Source organism: Mastigoproctus giganteus, chromosome 9 (assembly GCF_048544385.1).
Source record: "Mastigoproctus giganteus isolate SK-2022 chromosome 9, ASM4854438v1, whole genome shotgun sequence".
Taxonomy (NCBI): Eukaryota; Metazoa; Arthropoda; class Arachnida; order Uropygi; family Thelyphonidae; genus Mastigoproctus; species Mastigoproctus giganteus.
The window spans coordinates 110,805,526-110,829,994 of NC_143583.1; the positions used below are offsets into that span (position 1 = coordinate 110,805,526).

Consider the following 24,469-nt stretch of genomic DNA (forward strand, 5'->3'; position numbering starts at 1 on the left):
GTGAATTGGGGATACATTTGCACATCTCCAGTCCATGGGAACATCCCCTGAGTCCAAGGAAGCGCATAATTATGGCTAAGAGTTTGCTTACTTCCATTGCTTCCTCCTTTAATATAACTAGACAGATTCCAGTTATATTAAAGGGTGTCTTTAATATATTTATTAAAGGTGTCTTTCTTATGTTTATCTTCAACAATCTCTCCTCCACTTTACTCTCAGTTATTACAAAATCATTAAGCACCCTGCCACAATTTGATAACCTTCTGGCATTTTCAAACCTTAATAACTCCTCATGTGTGAATGTAGATGCAAAATACTCATTCAGTTTGCTTGCTATCTGAGCAGTATCATCAGCAGTCGAACCATCAATATGTAAAGATTGCTAGAGTAGTTAATGAACACTGCCAAGCAGAGCTTCTTCAGAGAGACCTAGATAGACTTCAGCGATGGTCAGAAAAATGGCAGCTATGCTTTAATCCAGCAAAGTGTAAGATATTGCACCTGGGGAACAGTAACCCTAAAATAACTTATACACTTGGCGGAGTTAAACTAAAGCTGATAGTTGAGGAAAGTGACTTGGGTATTACGATACGGTCAGACACGAAGTACTCCGAGCATTGTAGACTGGTTGCAATGAAGGCCCATGATGTCCTATCGTTGATTTATCGAACGATTGCTAGTAGAGATAAGGAGGTCATAATCCCATTACATAAGGCTGTTGTTAGACCATGCTTGGAATACTGTGTTCAAGTATGGAGATTACACCTAAAGAAAGACATTGTGCTTCTTGAAAGAGTCCAAAGGTGGGTAACTCACCTGATGAGATCAGGAAAAGGGCATCCATATGAGGAAAGACAAACTTTGCTGAGCTTGAAACTAGACACCTTAGAGGAGACTTGATTGAGGTGTTTAAGGCTCTGAGAGTCATAGCAAAATGAATGAGAATGAAATTTTCACTGTTATAAATGATTCTAGAACAGGGGGCCATAATTTCAAGTTACGGGGGGGGGATATTTAGACTGGATTTCAGGAAGATTTATTTTGGCCAGAGAGTTATAAATTACCGGAATAAGTTACCTACATGGGTGGTAGAGGCTGACAGTTTTGGGGAAATTCAAAGGTCATTTGGATAATTATGTATGGGAGGAAGGAAACACATAGGTTGTCTTCCTTTTCTCTTATTAATTATTATTATTTTTTAAATTTTCTTCCTCTTATTTTATATTATATTATATTATATTATTATTATTATTATTTTATTTTATTTTTTTTTTTGACTGGTGCAGCATAAGCCATAGGCTTACTTGCACTATATAGCCATTACTAACATCTACAATGTGTCAATAAAATTATATTTTTTTGTCAAATAAAACCTGTGAAAATATTTATCAAATAGACAGAAGGGAATGATTCACATATATTGTCTCCTTAGTTTTTATTAAAAACTTGAATAATTTTGTGCATAATAGGTCGGTGGTCTTCAATGATTTTTTTATTTTAAAACCCAGCAAAGTTGTCTGTCAAAGTCTAAATTTTTTATATTACTGGAAATAAGTGGTACTAGTCTTTAATCTCTGAGAGATAGTCTCAGAGATTTGTCACCCTTTTTAGGAACTGGCTAGATATGAGCAAATTTCCAAGCAAAAGTAAAATCACCTTTGGAATAAGAAAGAGTGAATAAAAGTGGCATAGAACAGGAGTAAGTTCAGGAGTGCAGGTTTTGAGAACAAGTGGAGAAATACCATCAAGACCTGGAGCTCCATCGAGAAATACCATCAGGACATAATCTTCATTATGTATTGAGATTGGCATCACAAATTTGCAAGCAAATTTTCTTTCAAGACAAGTTTTGAACTTGTCTAGCCATCCCACAGAAGCTTTGAACTCATTTACTCCCATAGATTTCGCAACCTCCAAAGCCTTTTCCCTAATAATAGGCCCATTAATGGGAATTTTTTTAGCCCATGCGCGACAAAACCACTCATATGTAACATTGTCAATTTGGAGTTCAACAGTTTTTGGGAATGATTTTTGAACCTGATCATTTACGTGTTGCCAAAATTGTTTGAGCAGTTCATTTTTTTCCTTTAGGATGTCGCTTACCTGCGTCTTCCTGATTTTGAATTTTGCAGCGAGATTGTGAACACTATTTTTTTGCCGATCATACGCATTAATGAGTTCGACTTTATCTTTTAAAGTTAAATGTTTATGAGAAGACATTGTGCACTTGTTAAACTCTAAACTCCACAGTTTGGGTCTGGTTTAGGAACCCATTGTACAGGTGGAAATTGAGGACTGGACACATGCTCTAACTGCCCAACGTATGATAACTAAAGGAGCATTTTAATAACTAAAATAGGACCCCTACCAAGAAACCAGGAACATCTGTTCATTGCAGAAGAGACATTAAACCTCCTGTTTAATTATAGTCTTCCAAATCAGAAGAGCTGCCCAGCAACTGGCAATCCAAACAATACTAGTCACAAATACTCACTGAGACCATAAGCAGAGTAAACTCCAAAACTCTCTAAAAGCAGCCAATCCAAGAATCCTTTGATAAATTGGTAATAGAAAATCTATATGAAATAGCACCATGTGTGATCCCCAGCATACTTACAAAAATATATAGTACTACTCCTTTCCCCTATATGGACAACTCCTTGGAGACTGACTTGACTTATTCCTGAATCGACTATGGGACTGGACTTGGTATACAGCCAGGGTTGCATGCAGCTGAACAGATATAGTCAGCTGCATGACACATAGGTATGCTTGTATATTTAATTAATTTAACCTACTACTTAATTATTTCATTATTTACTTCTGTCATTAAGAATGTCACTTAAATGGTGTGTTTTGTTTATAAAAATTTAAATTTATATTACATACACCCCTGGTGTGAATGATGGATGCTTGATTGAAAAAAAAAAAAAAAAAGTATAAAGTACAGTATAGTGTCGAAAATCTGAATGTCAATAATCCAAATGAGCCAGCATTTATTCATTTATTTTTATTTTTTTTATGCTGGTGCCATAAAATAATTATACTAAGCACCGGTTATTGTGATCACATTTGCAAATTGAATTTTGATTCTGTTAAACGGCAATTCTAATAAGTGAAAATCGGAGGAATGTTATCCACAGGCCATAAAAATTGAAGATATAAAGAACAAACTTACTTTTATTGCTTTACCAAGTAACAAAATTAAATGATATGTGAAAATCAGAAAAATCCACAGATTAGCAAAATAAAAATAAATTTATGCTTACATACTAGCTTAATTAATATATAACTAAACATAACACTTTGTAATCTGTTATTCAACACTCTTTATAATCTGATATGGTTTACTAAAAATTTTATTCCTTAAAACAATTTTAAGCAAGACTTTGCACAAAATGAGCAAGGTCTTGCTTATCCTAGACAACACGGCATCACATCCTTCATTGGGAACATTAAACAAAATAGATAACTGATTCGAGTGTTCTTCCACTCCTCCTACTGATGGACCAGGCAGTCATCAAAGTTGAAAAGAATCTACAAAAAACAAGTCTTGCGTCGTTTATGTTTAGAACAAAGCATTGAGTCTGCCTGGCAACCCAAAGGTCGCAGGTTCGAATCCCGCCTCAGGCTTGGATCAGAGTAAAATGCAAAAAGTTTTTGCATTTTATTCTGATCTTTGCATTATGGCCATAAAGTCGATGTGCCAACAACTAACAAAAAAAAACAAAGCATTGTAGCTTTTTGAAAAAACTCTCAAAGACATGTAGCAGCTGTCTCAAAGACAGCTGCTACATGTTAGCTGGTGTGTGGGAATATAATTGTGCAGAATTTAAAAAATACTTGGAAAACTGTGGCTTATTGCAGAAGAAACCATAGGAGATGAGCAGAATCGAACTGAAGGAGATTAGGGACAAATACCGAATGAGATGATCAACTTGTTTCAGTCAAGCCTTGTATTTGAAGATTGTAATGAAGGTGATGCAAGGATGGATGGAAAATGATAATGATGCTACAGGGTTTCCTGTTTTAAATGAAAACAAATTGTAAATATAAAAGAAACTGGAGCTCCTGAAAATGATACGGATGAAGACAATGAAAGAAATCACAACAACACTGTCTATGCATACTGAGGCATTCGCCTTGCTAGAGACTGCAATGGCTTGGCACAAGCAAAAAACCGAATGCTGTCCAACTCAACTACTCTTGCTGAAAAGAATGAGAGAGAGAAAGAAAAAAATAAGTTCGAAAATGGTGCAGCAAAAAAATAACTAATTATTTTTGTTAAAGCCTATACATATGTGTTATTGTGGCTGAAAGTTCTATTTGTTTTGTTACCTAATACGTAAATACAACTTAATGATTTTTATTTCTTACTAAGATTTTTTTTTTTTTAGTGTCCGGAATGGTATTGGTTCAGATTATTGATGCTCTACTGTATATATAAAAGGCATAAAAGGTTTTAAAAGTATAAAAGATGTGTCAACGGAACAAAATGCACATCTCTTCCAGTTTTCATCACAAGACAAGACTGATGGCCATGGGGCCCCCTGGGCCCTTTTGGACCATCCCTTCTGACACCATGCTGTTTGCTTTCTTAGCTGGCATGGCGTGGGATGCTGACACTGGCTGTTTGGCTGGTCCAGGTCACTGTGGATTACTTCGTCCAGAGAGGCGACCTACAACCATGGGGATCCCTTTCCCTATGTCGATTCTCCACCTTCCCTGCTCCCAACTTGGGTGGGTCCTACCCAACCTTTTGCATGGTGGCCCATACCACCACATATTTCCATTTCTCCTCCCTGGGGTGAGGATGGGCCTCCTCCCTCAGGGGTCCCCACTATCAACCCTTCCATTTAGGCAGGCACCTCATCTACTGCCCCCTTTGTCTCCCCTACCTCTTTCATCCCACGCTACTATCTTCCTTCCTTTCTCTCTCTTTTTTTTTTTTTTTTTTTTTGGCTCTCCGAGGTTCACCCCTCCAGAGCCTACTCTTTCTTACTGAACTGGTCTGCTTCCCCGTGGTGAAGGATGGTAACTAGTGGACCAGTGGTGTTCCACAGGCCAGATGAACAACAGCCCAACACTAACCCATGCTATCTGGCCTTTACAGATTCATGTATTTGTCACAGAGCCATTGCACAGAGTTGGGGAAACCCCAGGTGCTGCTTGATATGATACACTATGTCCTTTCTGTATGCATTGTACTCTCCAAATTCAAATTCTGCATTTGTTGTATCTGTGTGACACAATGCCTTTGATATCCCAACAATATCCACCTTTGATATCTTGACCAACACTTCAAATTCAATGAATTTACTATACTTCTAGTATTGGTGTACTTGCACCTGTTCTTACTCTTAGTTACCTGAACATGGCTCATGTATTTACTTGTTACATGATGACTCCTAGCAGTTCTTGTAATCCCCAGCACCTTGCTTTCCAGGCTGATACTCCTTCCAGTAGAAGCAGTGCAAGAATCACTTTCACTTATGCTTGTGGCTATTGTTAATCTATTAGTCTGTGTATTCCCCCCCCCCCAACTAGCAGTTTTCCAACCCACCTAATACTGCCTCGATAGCATCAGCAAATATTCTTGCACCCCTTTCTATTTAAGTGTATCCCATCCCTATAGAGGCAATCTCTCGCGTTAACATATATACCGGGTAAATCCTTCAAACTTTAATGACAGATTTAAACTCCCAGTTTCACATCATACACATTGCTTTTTATTGCAGAAATTCCATCTCGAGATTGAACTTTTTCCCACTCCCACCACCTAGTAGGTTTTAGTACTTGAAGTTATATGAAACTTCTTGTTGTTTCAAATAAAATCAGCTGTTTTGTTTTATTGGATGGGCTTTTCTTTTTATAGTAATTTGCACATTAGGGAGTGGAGATTCCCTTGGTTTCAAATGACTCCAAGGGAAGAGGCACAATAGGAATTCATGGCCTGCATCTTGTTATTGAACTTTAGTTTGGAAAGATTTTTGTGTAAGAGACTTATTGGATAGAATTCTTCTGACCATGACGTGCACTTGTTGATGATAGAAGGGATATATTCTTTCACTGCTATATACACTTAATACAAAGGTGTAATAAAGAGGGTTATTCAAAATGATTCATCTAATTTCAAGTGACTATATTTTTGAAGTTTACAAATACAGAGTGATTAGTGATACACCAACTAAAAGAAAAACTGTCCTAGTTTTGTTTCTCACCTTATAAGTGCTCTGTGAGACTTCCCATAGTTACATGAGCAACGTCGAGATGATATTCGAATTCCTCTCATACTCGCTCCAGCATGTCCTTTGTCACTGACTCCACAGCAGTAACAATGTGATTTTTGAGCTCATCCAAGGTTGTGGGCAGCGCTGGCACATACAAAGCATCCTTAACGTACCCCCAAAAGAAGTTGCACGGCACAAGATCTGGTGACCTAGGGGACCAGCTGTAGAGCACCAAGTCACGAAGTCCACTGTCTGTTGCAGAGTCAGTGACAGTGGAGCTGTCTCATGGTGACCTTCTAAAATTCGTAGATTTCGTTTTTCATTTGGTGTATGCCAAGTCGATACATGGTTGATAGGTACGGAATTAAGCTCATTTGAAATCAGATGAATCATTTTGAATAACCCTGTATTTTTTTTGAATAAAATACAGGGTTATTCAAAAGGGGTTTTTTGAATAAAGGTTTCTTGTCCCCGTGTAGTATTATACTGGGTTTAGAAATAAATTTAGAAATTATGGCTTGCTTTCTTCCTTCCTTGTATACTCATGTACAGTATGAATGAACACATTTTATATTTGGCAGTCAGCATTGTGAGTTTGTAAATCATAGCATAAACTTTTGGTTATCAAAATTTTACTTGTCACCAAATGCAGAATGCATTCATTTGTACATTGAGAATGTATTGAAGAAGCAATTTGCTGAATCAGTTTTTATTGAGATAACTTTAACTTAAATGTAATCATTAGGAGAATGAGTTTGCCATTAGCAACATTAATTGGAGAAGTTTTGTGCTATCTGAAGAGGAAAGTGGGAAGGGGAATGCAAATCTTAATATCTAGATTTTGAACATTCTACCTGTATTAATAAAGGATCAAAGGTGCAGTGAAGCTAGGCTTTTGGTGCAATAAAAATTTGCATATTAATTTTAATCTTACATATCTTTATACATGAACTGAATCAAGATACGTAGTAGTAGTATTGGCATGTGATGCAAGAAAGCAAGCGTATGAGCTTATGCAGCATCAGCCAAAAAAAAAAAAAAAAAAAAAAAAAATTACAAATCAATCCCCTCTAAATATTTGTCCAGTTCCTCCTTAAATTTATTTAACCTATCAACTTCAACAACGACAGATGGAAGTTTGTTCCAGCAATTAACCACCCGCTGGCTAAAGGAAAATTTCCGCACATCTATTCTGCATCTGTCCTTCTTAAATTTCAATTTATGCCCCCTTAGGTTCGTAATCTGAACAAGTGGAAGAATCCCGTCAGAATTTGGCGTGCTCAACCCATTCAATGCCTTATACACCTCAATCAGATCACCTCATAGACGCCTAGTCTCCAGCTGCTACAATTTACAGAACTTAAGTCTCTCCTGGTAAGTGGATCCCTTCATTCCCCTCACCAATCTTGTTGCCCTGATCTGTACACGCTCAAGAAAATCTACATCCTTCCTAAAATGAGGCCTCCAGACTTGTACGCAGTACTCATTGCGTGGCCCAACCATTGCCTTATACAGAGGGACAATCACTTCCTTTTCCCTGCTAACAAAATTCCTGTATATCATTGACAACACCCCATCACCTGCCCTGGCAGCCTGTCTGCATTGCTTAGAAAACTTCATATCTGACTGCACAATTACTCCGAGGTCTTTTTCATTTTCTACCTCCTTAAGTGTAGTACCACACAGTTGGTACGTTTCTCTGGGCTTACTTCTACCCATATGCAGTACTTCAGTTGTTAAACTTCAATTGCCACTTCTCAGCCCATCTACCCAAATTTTCTAGATTCTTTTGCAGTAACACACTGCCATTACTGTCATTAACAACCCTGCCAACCTTTGTATCATCTGCAAACTGAGCTTGATATACCTTCATCAATATCATTGATAAATATACAAAACAACAGTGGATCGGACACTGAACCCTGCGGGACTCCACTAATAACATCAGTCCACGAAGAGCAGCAACCATTAATTACCACCCTCTGTCTTCTCCCACTCAACCATCCTTTTATCCATTGTAGCATCTTGCCCTTAATACCATTCTGCTGCAATTTGTACAGTAGTCCTTCATGCGCAACAATGTTAAAAGCTTTCCTGAAATCCAAGTATATGATATCAAAATTATTTTTTGCATCCAGTTCCTTTGTAACCACATCATAATAACCAATCAAATTTGTCAGACAAGACTTTCTCTTAACAAACCCATGCTGTGTCTGAATTATTGCTGTAGTCTTGTCTAGACGATCCTGCAATGCATCTTAAACAGTGACTCCATTATCATTATTTTACCCGGAACAGAAGTTAAACTAACTGGTCTGTAATTACTCGTCACCCTTCGATCCCCCTTTGTGAATTGGGGACACATTTGCACATCTCCAGTCCGTGGGGTCCTCCCCTGAGTCCAAGGATGCTCTCATAATTATGGCTAGGGGTTTGCTTACTTCCTTTGCTGCCTCCTTTAATATAACTGGATAGATCCCATCCAACCCAGGTGCCTTTCTTATGTTTAACTTCAACAATTTTTCCTCCACTTTGTTCTCAGTTATTACAAAATCATTAAGCACCCTGTTACAATTTGATAACCTTGTGGCATTTTCAAACCTTAATAACTACTCATGTGTGAATGTCGATGCAAAATACTCATTCAGTTTGTTTACTATCTGAGCAGAATCATCAACAGTCGAACCATCGATATCAAGTGGACCAATCAGATTCATCCCCTTCCTTTTAGAGTTTATATAAGTAAAGAAATCCTTGCTGTTTTTCTTAGCAACATTTGCCAAAGATTTCTTGCAATCTGCCTAACCTCCTTTGTGGTTACAGACTAGCTTATATATATAACATAGGCTTCTGTGTTGCCTGATAATTTATATGCATCCCATGCATTTTTCTTCTATGCCACGAGTCTCATTAGTTCATTTGACAACCATTTAGGCCTAAACCTTGAACAGTATTTCTTAATAGGTATGAAACTTTTAGTAGCTTCCACGATTAATTCCTTGAATGCTTCCCACTTAGAATTTGCTGTTGGTAACATCATCAGTTGGTCCCACTGTACAGAATTTAAAAACTGTCTGAGACCACTATAGTCATCTTTACGGAAGCAAAAACCCCTTCCTTTACCCCTGATGGTAATTATATCTTTAAGTAAATCCCACATCAGTACACTATGATCACTGCCACCTAATGGTTCCTTTATCTGCAAATTCTTAATACACGAATGATCACTGCTGATAACAAAATCAAGAGTATTAGCCTCTCTGGTTGCCTCTTGAACATGCTACTGCAAAAAACAGTCATCCAATAAATCTACAAAAGTCTTACTAGTGTGCGAGTGACCAACCCATAAGTTGCAGTCTGTATCTGGGAAGTTAAAATCCCCCATTATAAGACATTCTGATTTACTGCCTACTCTATTTCTTTGTACAATTTTTTAATTTACTCATTCGAGTCATTAGGCCTATAACCCACTCGTACTCTTATTTTTGCTTTCGCAGTGCTTATGTCACACCAAACTGACTCAACAGTGCACTGTTCATCTATATCAACTGGATGCACTTCTTTTGATTTTATGTTTTTCTTAATTAACAGCATAACACCTCCTCCCTTTCTATCCTGTTTATCCTTTCTGTACACGTACTCCCCAAATTCCAGTTCTGCATTCCTTATATCTGTGACACCACGTCTCTGCTATCCCAACAATATCCGCCTTTGATGTCTTGACCAACACTCAAATTTATTTACTATACTTCTAGCATTAGTATACAAGTACATATTCTTATTATTAGTTACCCTAACACATCCCGTATAACCACCTGTTTCACGATGACTGCCATCAGTTCCTGAAAACCCCCAACTCCCCTAGCTCCATGCCGCTGCTTATTCTAATAGAAGTAGTGCAAGAATCACCTTCATCTCTGCCTGCATCTACTTTTAACCTTTTAGTCTGTGAATTCGTCCAAGCTAGCAGTTTTCAGACCCACCTAACACTGCCTCGATAGCATCAGCAAATATTCTTGCACCCTTTCTATTTAAGTGTATCCCATCCCTGTATGAGCAGGCTCTCCTGTTAACAAGCACAGACCAGGCTGAAAAACATTTTACCTATCTTGAAGTAAGATATGTAAAATTACATATCTTAATTCAGTACTGAATTTCAGTAATTAGGGTGTTTGTATGTGTGTAAACTGTTTTTGCATATAGCATATTTGGTTCTAATTTTCCATAAATATAAAATGTACATTTAATTGATATTTAATAACAGAAAGGTCTATACAGAGTAGAAAGTCACTTAACTGCCATTTCAATGAAAACAAGTTTTTGATGTGTATTTAACTGTTCACTACTTCTAGGAAAAAAATAATGATTCTGTTATGGCAAGAAAAAAAAAAGTTAAAACGGTTGGTACGAATAATTAGGGTTCCACTGTATATGATTGTTTGCAGAATTATATCTAATAAAGGAACATTGCCACATGATTCTCATTTAACATTTTCATTTTAAAAAGTACTCTTTCTTTTAAACAGATGTTATATTCTTTACTAAGAAATCTGTATAGTAATACTTCTGGAGCTAATATTTTTCAAAAATTATGTAAATTTTATCAGTACTGAAACATTATGCCTGCTGTGCTAGCCCTCTGAACATTAAGCTTTTTTTTCCATATGTATAAGAAACAGTTGATTTTTTTTTTCCCCTTCTCAATTTCAGTGATTTTTATTATTTTGTATGCTATAATTATGAGTATAATTAAAATGAAATTTTAAATGAAGACAATGAAAAACCACATTTAAACATTGCTTCTGAAAATGAAGGCCAGTGCTACTTTCCTTAGTTTTGTAGCATTCATTCTTTAAGCAACTAAAATTCACTACTTCTAGAGAAAAAATGATGCTGTTATGTTATTGCTAAAATAGTTCTTTTTTTCAATAGTTCTTTATATGAAATTTTTTTTTTTGAAAAAAAAAAAAAAAAAAAAAAGTAGTTACAAAACTTCATTTTGTACAACTGTGGTAATTTTTTCATAAAAGCAACTTTGAATGTTATTGCAATATTCTCGACTGATAATAAAAGCAAGCCCTAATATATGAAAATTGCCATATATATTGGAAGAAGGAAAAATAACCTGCTTCTCGATAATCTGTGCATTTGGGGTGGGAGGGGTCCCTCCGTAGTCATGTGGGAAGGAGCAGCAGTGCGTAGCACACGCTTCTAGATTAGACCGGGGTTCAAGCCCGTCACCACCAAATACGGAGGATGCAGAAAGGTCAGGGAATGATCCCTGCATATCCTGGAGCAATATGGCCTTAGTTGCTAATGCTCCTAAAAACCAAATAACAACAACAGCATTTGGGGGGGGGGGATGTCAGAGTGCTTCAGGCATATTGCCAATGTTTCTATGGGGTTCACGATGAATGTACTCACATGTTGCTTTTGCTAAGAGGGTTAAATACATGGCTTATTGCATTAAACAGTTCTTCAAATATGGCCTTTTTAAATTTTTTTCCAGGTTTTACAAAGGAATTTCTCCTTTGTGGATGCGACAGATTCCTTACACCATGATGAAATTTGCTTGTTTTGAGCGTACTGTAGAATTATTATATAAGCATGTTGTGCCTAAGCCACGTGATGAGTGTTCAAAGCCAGAGCAACTTGTTGTTACTTTCGCTGCTGGTTACATAGGTAAGTTTTTTGTATTATTATGTTTGATATTTAAAGTTATTCTGTTGAATTAGGAGATTATGTTTTTATGGATGGATCCTCTATACACCCACACTTTCAGTATCCTCAAACCCTTAATGTCTCTTCCATGACTTAAGACCCTTGTACCTATCTTCAAATGAATATCACCTTCATTAAATAAATTCTTATAAGTTACAGCGGGCCAAGTTGTGAAAAATTTCTTCCTCGCAAAGTCTGGAGTTGATCAACAGGGCTCTCATCATGAAATTTCTAATTGTTGTTTCACATAAAGTCAGCTCCCTTCTGTCATATCTGTTCAGAATTATAGAGAACATTTGGATGGACCCATTCACAGAACCTGAAATGGTCTTATTCTTCTGCACCAAATTCTTCAGGTTATATTTTAAATCATTAGTATCTTGTATAATGATACTACCTTTAGTCACCCTAACTCTTTCAGGAGAGAGAGTGTGGGCTCATGGCAACAATTTTTTCACTATCAGATGGTTCTGTGGAGTGAATTTTTTTACAATTTTAAATGTAAATTCTTTAAACATTATTTTGAAATTTTGTGTGGGGAAAACCATGCTATTATGTTAGATGTAATTTTTCAACGTTTCCACCCTTTTTGAATCCCTGCAGTTTACTCAAAACAAAAATCGAGAAATCTCTGTATTTCATTTTGTTGAGAAGTCCCTGTGTTACGTTCTGTGCTTGTTGAACTTATAGAAAAATCTAGATTTCAGTTTATTACTATTGGATAGCACACCAGGCCAACCAAAGGATTTAAGTCATCCAAACGTTGAAGTTATGTTCCTACCACCACAGTTGTACTAGGTTAATACAACTTCTTTCATTCAACCATAAGATCAAGGCATTATATCCACCTTTAAAACTCATTACATCAGAAAATCGTTACAATGGATTTTGGAAAAAATTATTCTGAATCTATTGAAGTAATGGAGGCATGGAAATATTTCTCAGTTGTGGACTGTATCAGAATCATAGCTTTATCGCCGAAAGAAGTAAAACTGTCAATGTTAAATGTGTGTGGAAAAATGAGTCAGTTCATTCAGGAAAATATGGTTGAACAGGCAGAAAACGGAATCGGTGTGCAAAAGTGGAAATTGCAACATCGGTAGGAGGGAAAGGTTTTGTTGATATTGACTGCTGAAGCCCTCTTGGGTAGCACAGTTGATAGAATCGTCCGCTACTCCGCTCAAGACCCAAGTTCAAATCCCGTCGTTGACTGTAGGAATTTTTATGGGCATTTTTCACAACGTGGGTGAGGGTGGCATGGTTTTTTTCTCCCAGAAACTCTGGTTTTTCTTCCAGCAAAACACAGAAAATTGACCTCAGGACATGCAATTTATAGTCAATAAACACAGAGTAACATGGCTTTAGTTGCCGGTACTCCTAAAAAAAATGAAAAAAAGATGATTACTGAAGATGTTCAAGAATTACTGGTAGAAAAAGAGGCTGGTGAACAGATTTGGTGGAAATGGCATCTGAGGTAAAACCAAATCAATTCAGAGGATGATAGTGCAGATGAAAATTCTAAACTTCCAACTTTTACACTAAAAAACATAAAGAAAGCATAAAGTTAGCCGAGCAATTAGAATCTTATTTTTTGAAAGCAGATTCTTGAATGAAAGTAGTCCAAAGTTCAAAAGGGAGCTTCAAAAATGCTTAGTTCCATACAATGAAATTCAAAGATTTATCAAACAAAAGCAAACAAATCCAGATTATTGATTTTTTAAAGAGAGCAGAAGATACAAGAAATTCAGAATGGTGTATTTTTGTTAACATTTTGTTAACAAATTAGTGTATTTTTGTCAGTGTGCAAAAGTGGAAATTGCAACATCGGTAGGAGGGAAAGGTTTTGTTGATATTGACTGCTGAAGCCCTCTTGGGTAGCACAGTTGATAGAATCGTCCGCTACTCCGCTCAAGACCCAATGGGGGTTTTGGAACATAACCCCCATTTTTGTACTTTTTTTTAGTCCCGGTTTCGCACAACACGTCATTTTATAGGAATCTATCTACCGTGTTATAAGAGGGTTACCTGTATTGCCTATCTACGAGAGCTGTTCCACAAAGATCAGCCCTCGTAGATACACAATTTTTTGATGGAAGCTATTTTTTGGCATGCATTTGAGAAATACCTCTGATATCATTATAACTTCTGACAACTGGAAATGTTTTCTTGCAGCTCCTTCTTTAACTTTGGAAGTAAAAAAAAATTGCATGGTGCAAAGTCAGTGCTTTTAGTGTGGATGAGGAACACTTTTTACATTAATGCTGGCTGATTACTCAATGACATTATGAGCAATGTGAGGTCTCATATTGTCATCATATAGCATCCTGTGTGCATTTGTGATGAATATGATCCTGCAAAGCAGGCAATACAGTGCTGTATTAAGATCCTGTAACAGTTGTATGACACGGCACAACATTCTGGGAAACCATTCCTTGAATGTCAAAAAAAAAAGATGACTATAAGATGACTTCTGCAGAAACCAAAACTTTAGCTTTTTTCTGTGTTTGTGCTCGTCTGGTGTCTGCACTTTCAAACAGAGCTCACTCTGTTGTTTGCTGCTTACTCTCTGAATCAAAATGAGGAAGCCATGTCTCATCCCTCATCACCTTGCCCAGAACCTCACCATCTTTAGTAACCATTCCAATGTGCTCCTGAAAAATCTCCATGCGAACATGCAGTTGCTCAGGTGTGAATAGTTTTGGAACCCAACTTGCACAAATGTACCACAAGAAAATAATCAAGGAGAATACTGTGCGTGCTTCCTGCTGATATTCTGAACATCTCTGCCAGTTGCCTTACTGTTATACAACGATCTTTCACAATTGCAGAAGCAGTGTTTATAGTTGTTGGAGCTCCAGGATCTAATTTTTGTGATTGAATCACATCCATCTTTAAACATTCTAAACCAGTTAAAGAATTTCACCTGTGAGCTATGCTATATGGAAGCATAGATTCACCTTAAGCCTCTTTTCTAACATTTCATACATTTCAGCATTATGATGTTTTCTTCAGACATAAACAGAATTTGTGAGCAGTATACTGTTCTTCACATGTCACAACAATTGTTACATAGGCAAAACAGAACAGGCATAAACTTGACGACTGCCAAGGTCACACTGTGCGCATGAGTCAACTGTGCAGTTGTTATATGATATAGCGCTCAAATTTTGCAGCTCAACTAGAAGGAGAAACAGTACAATTGTTCATAAAAAATTATGATCGTTCTTTATTGAGCAGCCCTTGTATTTATCATTTAATTCAATTTTGTCAACCTCTGAGTCCTGGAAAATTTCAGCTTTATAGCTCACCCTTGTGGGAACAGACTATTTCTCCTTTCGAAAAAAATGTATAGTTTGTTATCAGGCACATGGTAAAAAAAAAAAGCATATCCATTGAGTAACTAATTCATCTCAGAGTATCAATTGATTTATAGACTCCCTGCAAGTTCAGAATGTAATCCATCTAATATGCAGCAGCGCAGTTGGACCTATATGAAAAAAAAATCAGTTGTACCAATGAATGCAAATTTTGTTTTGTGTTCTTGATTACTGCAGCAGAAGTCTTATCAGGAGCATCAAACTAGGCACCTTTTTCTACAATGGCTTGTAAACAATGTTTTCATATTTTTGTATCACATTGAGTAATCTGCTTCATCACTACCTATGTCTTGTCTTCTTAATTGGCAGTGTTTGCAAAGAGCTACTAAAGAATTGCTATGGTTTTGATAATAGATCATGATCCTTTAATACAAGTTACATGGTGAATTTCTTTGTCAATTCTGTTATCATCCGCCCTTATAGTCCTGTGGAGACATCATTGGATTATAATTTGCATCATTCTCCTATACTATATTTTCATTTTGTTACTATTTATGAAACTTTCATGTCATAGCGTGTCACCAGTGAAAATATGAGAAAACTGTTGTCCATTCTAAATTTCAGCTGTTTTCTGTAGGCCTTCAACGTATGATAATTTAATTATAAAAATAAATAAATCCACGTGTTAGCTGCACATATTTCACTTTCCCGATTTCTTTTTCATTGACAATGTTTTGATTGAATTTTATTTGAAATGTCATGAAAACAATTTACATCAAGGAAAACTGGATAAGACAAACTTCTGATTGAGGCAAACTAAAACTGCAATCTCATGTGCTCAGCATGCCCACACACAAACACACCATTGTCTGTCTGATTAGTTTTAGCTGGCTTCCTACTCCATGAATAAGTAGTGTCCCTTAAATACACGGAGAGAGCATATTCTATAATTCTTCAGTCCAGAAGCCATACACAACTTTCAGATATTACATTATATATTATATCAGATATCGACTGTTGGCATTTGTGGCAAGCAGACATGCCTTGTGGAGCTCTTCATAGTGATAGCAAAGAAGTACACCTAATTCTGTTTTTGCACGAACTTTTTTTACACGAATTTGATTTAACACGAATTCAAAATAAATATTTCATTCTCTTTTTACGCGAGTCATTTTGATTTAACACGATTTCTATGAATTTTTTTTGCCTAAATTCTAAGAATTTTTTTTTTATTTGTGGCATATTAGTATCATTTCTATATTACACGCACCAATAGATTAGTGTGATTATCAGCTATTTATTAGTGTGATAGATTAGCTAGTGTGTGCGTTTTGAAATGGGGGCTTTTGTTTACAATTTGTGTACGTCTAGGTATCTATGGATCATCAACGTTTTTATTGAATTTTGGTGCACATCTACGGTATTCGTTCATTGTATCTTCGAAAGACATTTAGTAGTAAGTTCTATTTCAAAGTGAAAGAATCTTTAGTGAAATTTGTGCACATATAAATTTATTAATTTTGCCGATAGTCAATAAATTGTAACTTTACAAATTTTTCATACTTTTTTTATTAATTATAACTGAGATATTTTTCGGTAGCCCTTATATAATGTCGAATAATTCGCCTGTTACCAAAATGAAAAGGAAAGCGATTTCTTTGGAACTTAAAATTCAAATTTTAGATCGTCTTGCAACTGGACATGGCCTACGTCTGTAAGAAAGCATTTTGGTGTACATGAAGCTACCGTAAGAACTATTAAGAAAAATGAAGCTGCAATTAGGAAATTCGGTATGTTCTGGAACAAAAGTAAGTGTTAATTCATCATCATATACAAGAGATGTTGTCAAGGAAAAAATGGAAAAGGCTCTGGTAATATGGATAGAAGATCAGTCACAAAAAAGAGTACCAGTAGATGGAAATGCCATCAAGCAAACAACACTAAGAATTTACAGACAGATTAAAGAAAAGGAGCCAAGCACTTCATCTCAGTTAAACAGAAAGTATGAATTTTCTGCGAGTACAGGTTGGATGATAGGGTTTCTTAAAAGGAATGCTCTTCCTAATATAAAAATTAAAGGTGAAACTGCATCTGCAGATGAATCGGCCACTAAAGTATTCCCGCAGGAACTTGCAAAAATTATTGAAGATGGAGGATACACTCCTGACCAAGTGTGGAATGCAGATGAAACTGGTTTCTTCTGGAAACGAATGCCGAACAGAACGTATGTAGCCAAATCGCAGAAAACTGCTGGTGGTTTTAAGGTAGCTAAGGATCGTGTGACCTTGTTATTTTCCTCCAACGCTTCAGGAGATCGTATGTTGAAACCACTGCTGGTAAATCGAGCCCTAAACCCACGTTCAATGAAAGGTGTAGATATCAATAAACTGCCTGTTCACTGGATGTCAAACAAGAAAGCCTGGGTGACCACTGCTCTCTTTACAGAATGGTTCAACAAATGTTTCGCCCCAGAAGTCAGATGTTATATGAATTTGAAAGGTCTCGAATTTAAAGTTCTTCTGATTTCTTGACAATGCACCCGGCCATCCTGTCTTGGAACACCCAAACGTACAAATTTTATTTCTGCCACCTAATACTACATCTTTGATACAACCGCTAGACCAAGGTATAATTGCGACAATTAAAACATACTACGTAAAACAAACATTCCAACACGTTTTGGACAAACTGAATGATGAAACACTAACAGTCATTAATGTGTGGAAGAAATTCTCAATTATGGATTGTATCAATCAAGTTGGATTAGCGTTAACTGAATTAAAACCAGCAACTTTAAATGTGTGTTGGAAAGCAGTTTGGCCACAATGTGTAAAAAGCAAAGATCCCATCATCCCTAATACGACCGAATTTCCCAACATCATTACAATGGCACACAAAATTGGTGGAGAAGGATTCGATGATCTATCGTTTGAAGATATTGATGAATTGTTAGCCAACAAAGCCCTAAGCGAAGATGAAATATTAGAGGTTGTCCTTGGGACCCCTTATCCCACAGAACGTAGTGATAATGAAGAAAATGATCCTGTTCTAAATGCAGATTTAATAAAAGAAGGTCTGGAACTGGCCAGAAAATTAGGTAATCATTTTGTCAAACATGACCCTAATGAAGAACGCGCTGGGAAGTTTCAACGTGAACTGAAGTTGTTGTCAGCCTCTTACAGAGAATTATATAACGGCCTAACCAAAACACGAACACAACGATTAATAACTGAATTCGTTCGTAAAAACCGGTGAAACATCAGCACCAGAGGAGACTCGTGCTGATTTTGCTCAAGAGATCACAGAAAGAATTTCATAATAGAGGAAGAAGACCATGTCCACAACATTTCTAGTGATATTCCAGTCGTACGCAAATGTATGCGCCGTTTATTATCAGAAAGTGAAAATAAATAAAATCTTGTTATGTGTAAAACAGATTTTTTTTGTTCATGAAGAATTTTTTTCATTTAATATGCATACAAATTTACTTTAATACATTTTCATTACATATTATTACATGTGTATTTTGTTAAAATAAAATAATAAGCTTAAAACGAATATTTTTATGTGTTTTTTTTTTAAATTATTTTTACTGATTTTTTAGATCCGGAACCAATCGTCTTTCCTTCCATAAATACAATGTCTTTTTTTACACGATTTTTTTTTACACGTATTTTTCAGGAACGTATCTATCGTGTAAAAACAGAATTAGGTGTATAGATAAGAGGGAATTAGTGGAATAGAGCAGGATTTCAGAGGTTATTTGGTGTATTGTAAAGTTTATTTTGATAAGGTTTTTTTTTTTTTTTTTTGTAATAGTTCGATTTTCAATAATTATAAATATAATTTTTTGAAAATTGCTTTTATTAATATTTTGTAAATTTTACAATGGTTGTTAACAAGATATTAACTTGAACACTTCGTCAGAGGATACCATGTCTCATACAAAAATAGCCGATGGTGATTTCCGGGCGAGTCATGATTTTATCCTTTTCAGAACCTGTGGTGTTTATTCCAAGGTCGACTTACTGGATAATCGTAGCTCACCTGGAGATTTTTTTCTTTGTCATCGTTGTAAGGAGTGTACTGATCTTAAGTTAAAATTTGGTGCATTGCTAGAACAATTTGAGTCACTGAAAGAACGGGTGCTTGCCCTCGAGAATAATGTAACTGGGAGCTCGTGAGGGACTCGAGACTCTAGTAACCTACCAAGTGCAAAGTACTCTGGTTCAAAAGGACTTAGTTCTATTAGGAGACTCCTTTGTTAGGGAAACAGGAAATATTTTTTTGTAATAAGGATAGGTGGACTAGAACCAAGGTATGTCTGCTGGGAGAAACTATTAATGATGTCACCAACAGTCTGTCAGATTTTAAGGGGGGGGTAAGAGAATATTATTATTCATGTGGGGACTAATGACATTAAGCATCTGACGTGTTAGGCAAATATAAGACCATGCTGAAGAAATGCAGTGAGTTAGATCACAATATCTATGAGGGTAATTCAAAAAATAAGTTACACTTGACCATTGTAGCCCAAGAGACATTTATTGAGGTATGTAACATTATGCAATATAAAGCACATACCTTGCACTACTTTTCCACACAGTCACCGAGTTGGTGTAAACACTTCTCAGAATGATAGAAATCCACTCCTTGGTCATTCAACCACCATTGAACTGCTGTTTCACCTGCACCTGCTCATCGTTTGCAAATCGTTGTCCTCCCTAGATGTTCTTTCAGCTTGCCGAAAATGTGATAGTCACAAGGTGAAAGATTGGGACTGTACAGTGGATGTTGCCATACCTCCCATCAAAACTTTAGAACAAGTGTTGTGTTGTGCGTGAATTGTGTGGCATAGAATTGTCCTGAATGAGAACAACACCTTTACTTAACTTTACAAGCCTCTTGTTTTTCATGGCTGTTTGCAAAGGCTGTTCCCCATACACCGTCATTATTTCATGATGAATCTCGGAACAATTCAGTTGTTTTGCCACAAAAGTCGTACTGTTCCGCGTACCTAGAACTTGGAGTAACGTTCTATGTCATGCTACATCAACTAAACTCACCTACCAGTGGGTGCACACTATGAACTTCATTCCACGCAGGTGCCACATTTGTTGCACAATTATACCAAGAGATGGTGGCAGGTGTGACTTATTTTTTGAATGCCCCTCGTATGTGTCTTCAATTCTTCCCAGGCATAATTAGCATTAGTAGCATTAGCATTAGTAGAGGCATTTGATGCAAGAAAGCAAGCTTATGCAGCATCAGCCAAAAAAAAAAAAAAAAAAAAAAAAACCACTTCCACTTCACCCCTCTGTTCGTTCAAAATACCTGTCCAGCTGAGCCTTAAACTTATTTAGGCTATCAACCTCCACCACAAGGGATGGAAGTCTGTTCCACCAACCAACCACTCGCTGGCTAAAGGCAAATTTCCGCACGTCTATCCTACATCTGTCTTTCCTCAATTTGAATTTATGCCCTCTCAGGTGATTATTCTGAGCTAGAGGAAGAATCCCATCAGCATTGAGCATGCTTAAACCATTCAAGGCTTTATACACCTCTATCAGATCACCTCGCTGGTGCCTAGTCTCCAGACACTGTAATTTGCAAAACTTAAGCCTTTCTTCGTAAGAGCACCCCTTTGTTCCATTCACTAATCTTGTTGCCCTTCTCTGTACTCGTTCCAGCAGCTCTACATCCTTCTTGAAATGAGGCCTCCAGACCTGTATACAGTACTCTAGGTGTGGCCTGACCATCGCCTTATACAATGGAATAATCACCTCCTTATCCCTGCTGGAAAAATTCCTGTATATCATTGACAATACTCCATGAGCTACTCTTGCAGCCCGTCTGCACTGCTCAGGGAACTTCATATCTGCCTGCACAACCACCCCCAAGTCCCTTTCATTCTCTACCACTGTCAGTGTTGTACCATAGAGTTGATACGTTGCTCTGGGGGTTGCTGTTTCCCATGTGTAGTACTTTACATTTGTCAATGTTAAACTTCATTTGCCACCTCTCAGCCCATCTGCTCAACCTTTCCAGATCCTGTTGCAGAAGCATAGTGTCAGTAGTGTCCTTGACAACCCTGCCAACCTTTGTATCGTCTGCAAACTTGGACATTAATCCCGATATACCATCATCAATATCATTTATAAATACAGAAAACAATAATGGACCCAACACTGAGCCCTGAGGGACTCCACTAATAACATCAGTCCACGATGAGCAGTGTCCATTGATTACCACTCTCTGTCTTCTCCCCCTCAACCACCCCTTTATCCATAGCAGCAATTTGCCTCCAATGTCACACTGCTCCAATTTGTGTAGCAGTCTTCCATGTGCAACAGTATCAAAAGCCTTTCTAAGATCCAAGTATATAATATCAAAGTTATTCCCTGCATCCAGTTCTTTTGTGACTGCATCATAGTATCCAATCACGTTGGTCAGGCAAGACTTCCCCTTAACAAAACCATGCTGTGTCTGAGCTATAACTGAAGTCTTGTCTAAATGATCCTGCAGTGCGTCTTTAACCAGTGCCTCCATTAATTTTCCTGGAACAGAAGTCAAGCTCACAGGTCTATAATTACTTGTGTCAGCCTTTGATCCTCCTTTGTGAATTGGGGTCACATTTGCACATTTCCAGTCTATGGGTACCTCCCCTGAGTCCAAGGAAGCTCTCATAATTATGGCTAAGGGTTTGCTTACTTCCTTTGCTGCCTCCTTTAATATAACTGGATAGATCCCATCCACCCCGGGTGCCTTTCTTGTGTTTATCTTCAACAGTTTCTCCTCCACTTTACTCCCAGTTATTTCAAGATTCTGTAACTTACTGCTAGAGTTGAATACACCTCTGGCATTCCCCTCGCTGAATAACTCCTCATGTGTGAATGTCGATGCAAAATATTCATTTAGTTTGTTAGCCACCTGAGCAGGATCATCAACACTTGACCCATCAATATCAAGTGGACCAATCTGATTCATCCCTTTCCTTCTAGAGTTTACATAAGTAAAGAACTCTTTGCTGTTTTTCTTTGCATCCCTTGCCAAGGATTTCTCGTAATCTGCCTTCGCCTGCCTAACCTCCTTTGTAACTTGGTTGCATATCAACTTGTATCTATCATAGGCTTCTGTGTCATGTGTTAATTTGTAAGTATCCCATGCATTTTTCTTCTCTGCCATATGCCTCATTAGTTCATCTGACATCCATTTTGGCCTAAACCTTGAACAATATTTCTTAGTTGGTATGTAAAGCCTAGTAGCTTCCAAGATAAGTTCTTTGAATGCTTCCCATTTTGAATTTGCTGTTGGTAACATCATCAGTTGGTCCCACTGTATAGAATTTAAATACTGTCTCAGTCCATCGTAGTCGCCTTTACGGAAGCAATAACCCTTCCCTTTACCCCTAATGGTAGTTACCTCTTTGAGTAAATCCCACTTCAGCACACTGTGATCACTGCCACCTAGTGGTTCGTTTATCTGCAGATTCTTCATGCATGAAGAATCACTGCTGATAATCAAATCAAGAGTATTACTCCCTCTAGTTGCCTCCCGAACATGCTGATGTAGAAAACAATCATCCAATAAGTCCACAAAAGCCCTGCTAGTGTGTGAGTATCCAGCCCCCAAATTCCAGTCAATATCTGGGAAATTAAAATCTCCCATTATAAGACACTCTGATTTACTGGCCCACTCTATTTCCCTGTACAGTTCCTTATTATACTCATCAGAGTCATTAGGCCTATAGCACACTCCTACTCTCAATTTTGATCTCCCAATGCTTATGTCACACCAAACTGACTCCACACTGCACTGTCCAGCGATGTCGACTGGCTTCACTTCCTTGGTTTTTATGTGTTTCTTAACTAATAGCATAACACCTCCCCCCTTCCTATCCTGTCTATCCTTTCTGTAGACGTTGTACTCCCCAAATTGCAGTTCCGCATCCCTTATATCTGTGTGACACCACGTCTCTGATATCCCAACAATATCTGCCTTCGATGTTTTGAGCAATACCTCAAATTCATCAAATTTATTTACTAAACTCCTAGCATTGGTGTACACGCAAGTATACCTGCACCTGTTTCTATTCTTAGCTACCCTAACACAACCCATGTGTTTACTTGTACCACAATGGCTCCCAGCAGTCTCTGAAATACCATGCATCTTGTTTTTCAGGCTTCTGCTCATTCTAATAGAAGCAGTGCAAGAATCTCTTTCACCTCTGCCAGTGGCTACTGTCAATCTATTGGTCTTTGTCTCCCCCCAAGCTAGCAGTTTTCCGACCCACCTAACACTGCCTCGATAGCATCAGCAAATATTCTTGCACCCTTTCTATTTAAGTGTATCCCATCCCTGTAGAAGCAATCTCTCCTGTTAACAAGTACAGTCCAGGCTGAAAAAAATTCTACCCTTTGAGCCTTGCACAATCTTTCCAGGGCCGAATTGATCGACAAGGCTCTCATCATATACTCCCTCCTATCGTGTCTGGGCAGAATTGCAGACACTTTCAAATTCAACCCTAATTCTCGGCTTTTGTTCAACAGTGACCTGTACTTGTTAAGTAATTCTGCCGGTCTCCTACTCTTAATATTATTAGTGCCAACGTGTACAACTATATCACCTTTTGTGCCCTTAAAAGATGATATTCGCTCTACAACGTCATCAACCTTTGCCCCTGGCAGACATACCCTGGTCCTGTTCCACCTATCTTTTTTACAAAGCATGTTCCCCGTTTCCCTGACAATAGAGTCACCAACAACTACTAGTTCCTTCGGGACCAGCGCATTCTGCCTTGGGGGTTGTCTCTGTGTCACGCGATGCCCAAGTGCAAGCTCTGGCGTTGATGTGGGCAGCTGAGAGCTTGATGGGCCCCTCAATTTAGTTTCTTCGAGGGCATCCACCCTGTCCTTCAAGCTCTCATATAGGCCCAAAAGAACGCCGAGTTGTTGCCTGATATCGTTACACTCCTTGCATCGCGCACACACAAAGACATCCCCCTTGGCAGTATCAAGTCCCGTAATAGGAGGGATTATATGCTGAAAGCGTTGTGCATTAACTCAAGATATGAAGGACTCTGCAAGGCTTTTGGGAGGAAATTTCCATCAGCATGGCCCACACTTGTAGGTAGAAGGAATCTGTTTTGTAGAGACGGGATACATTTAAACAAAGGTGGTTTAAGAGTTTTTGCCAGTATTA

At 37.6% G+C, this 24,469-nt stretch overlaps 1 protein-coding gene across 2 annotated transcripts in view; it reads left to right on the forward strand.

The window, feature by feature from the left end:
- LOC150080638 (solute carrier family 25 member 3-like) overlaps nucleotides 1-24,469 on the forward strand; it is a 111,049-nt gene that overhangs the window by 75,026 nt on the left and 11,554 nt on the right. For both annotated transcript variants that reach the window (XM_090381816.1, XM_090381817.1), the window contains one exon: nucleotides 11,740-11,912. In XM_090381816.1, the coding sequence (XP_090237942.1) occupies nucleotides 11,740-11,912 (173 nt within the window). The remainder of the gene's footprint in view (nucleotides 1-11,739; nucleotides 11,913-24,469) is intronic.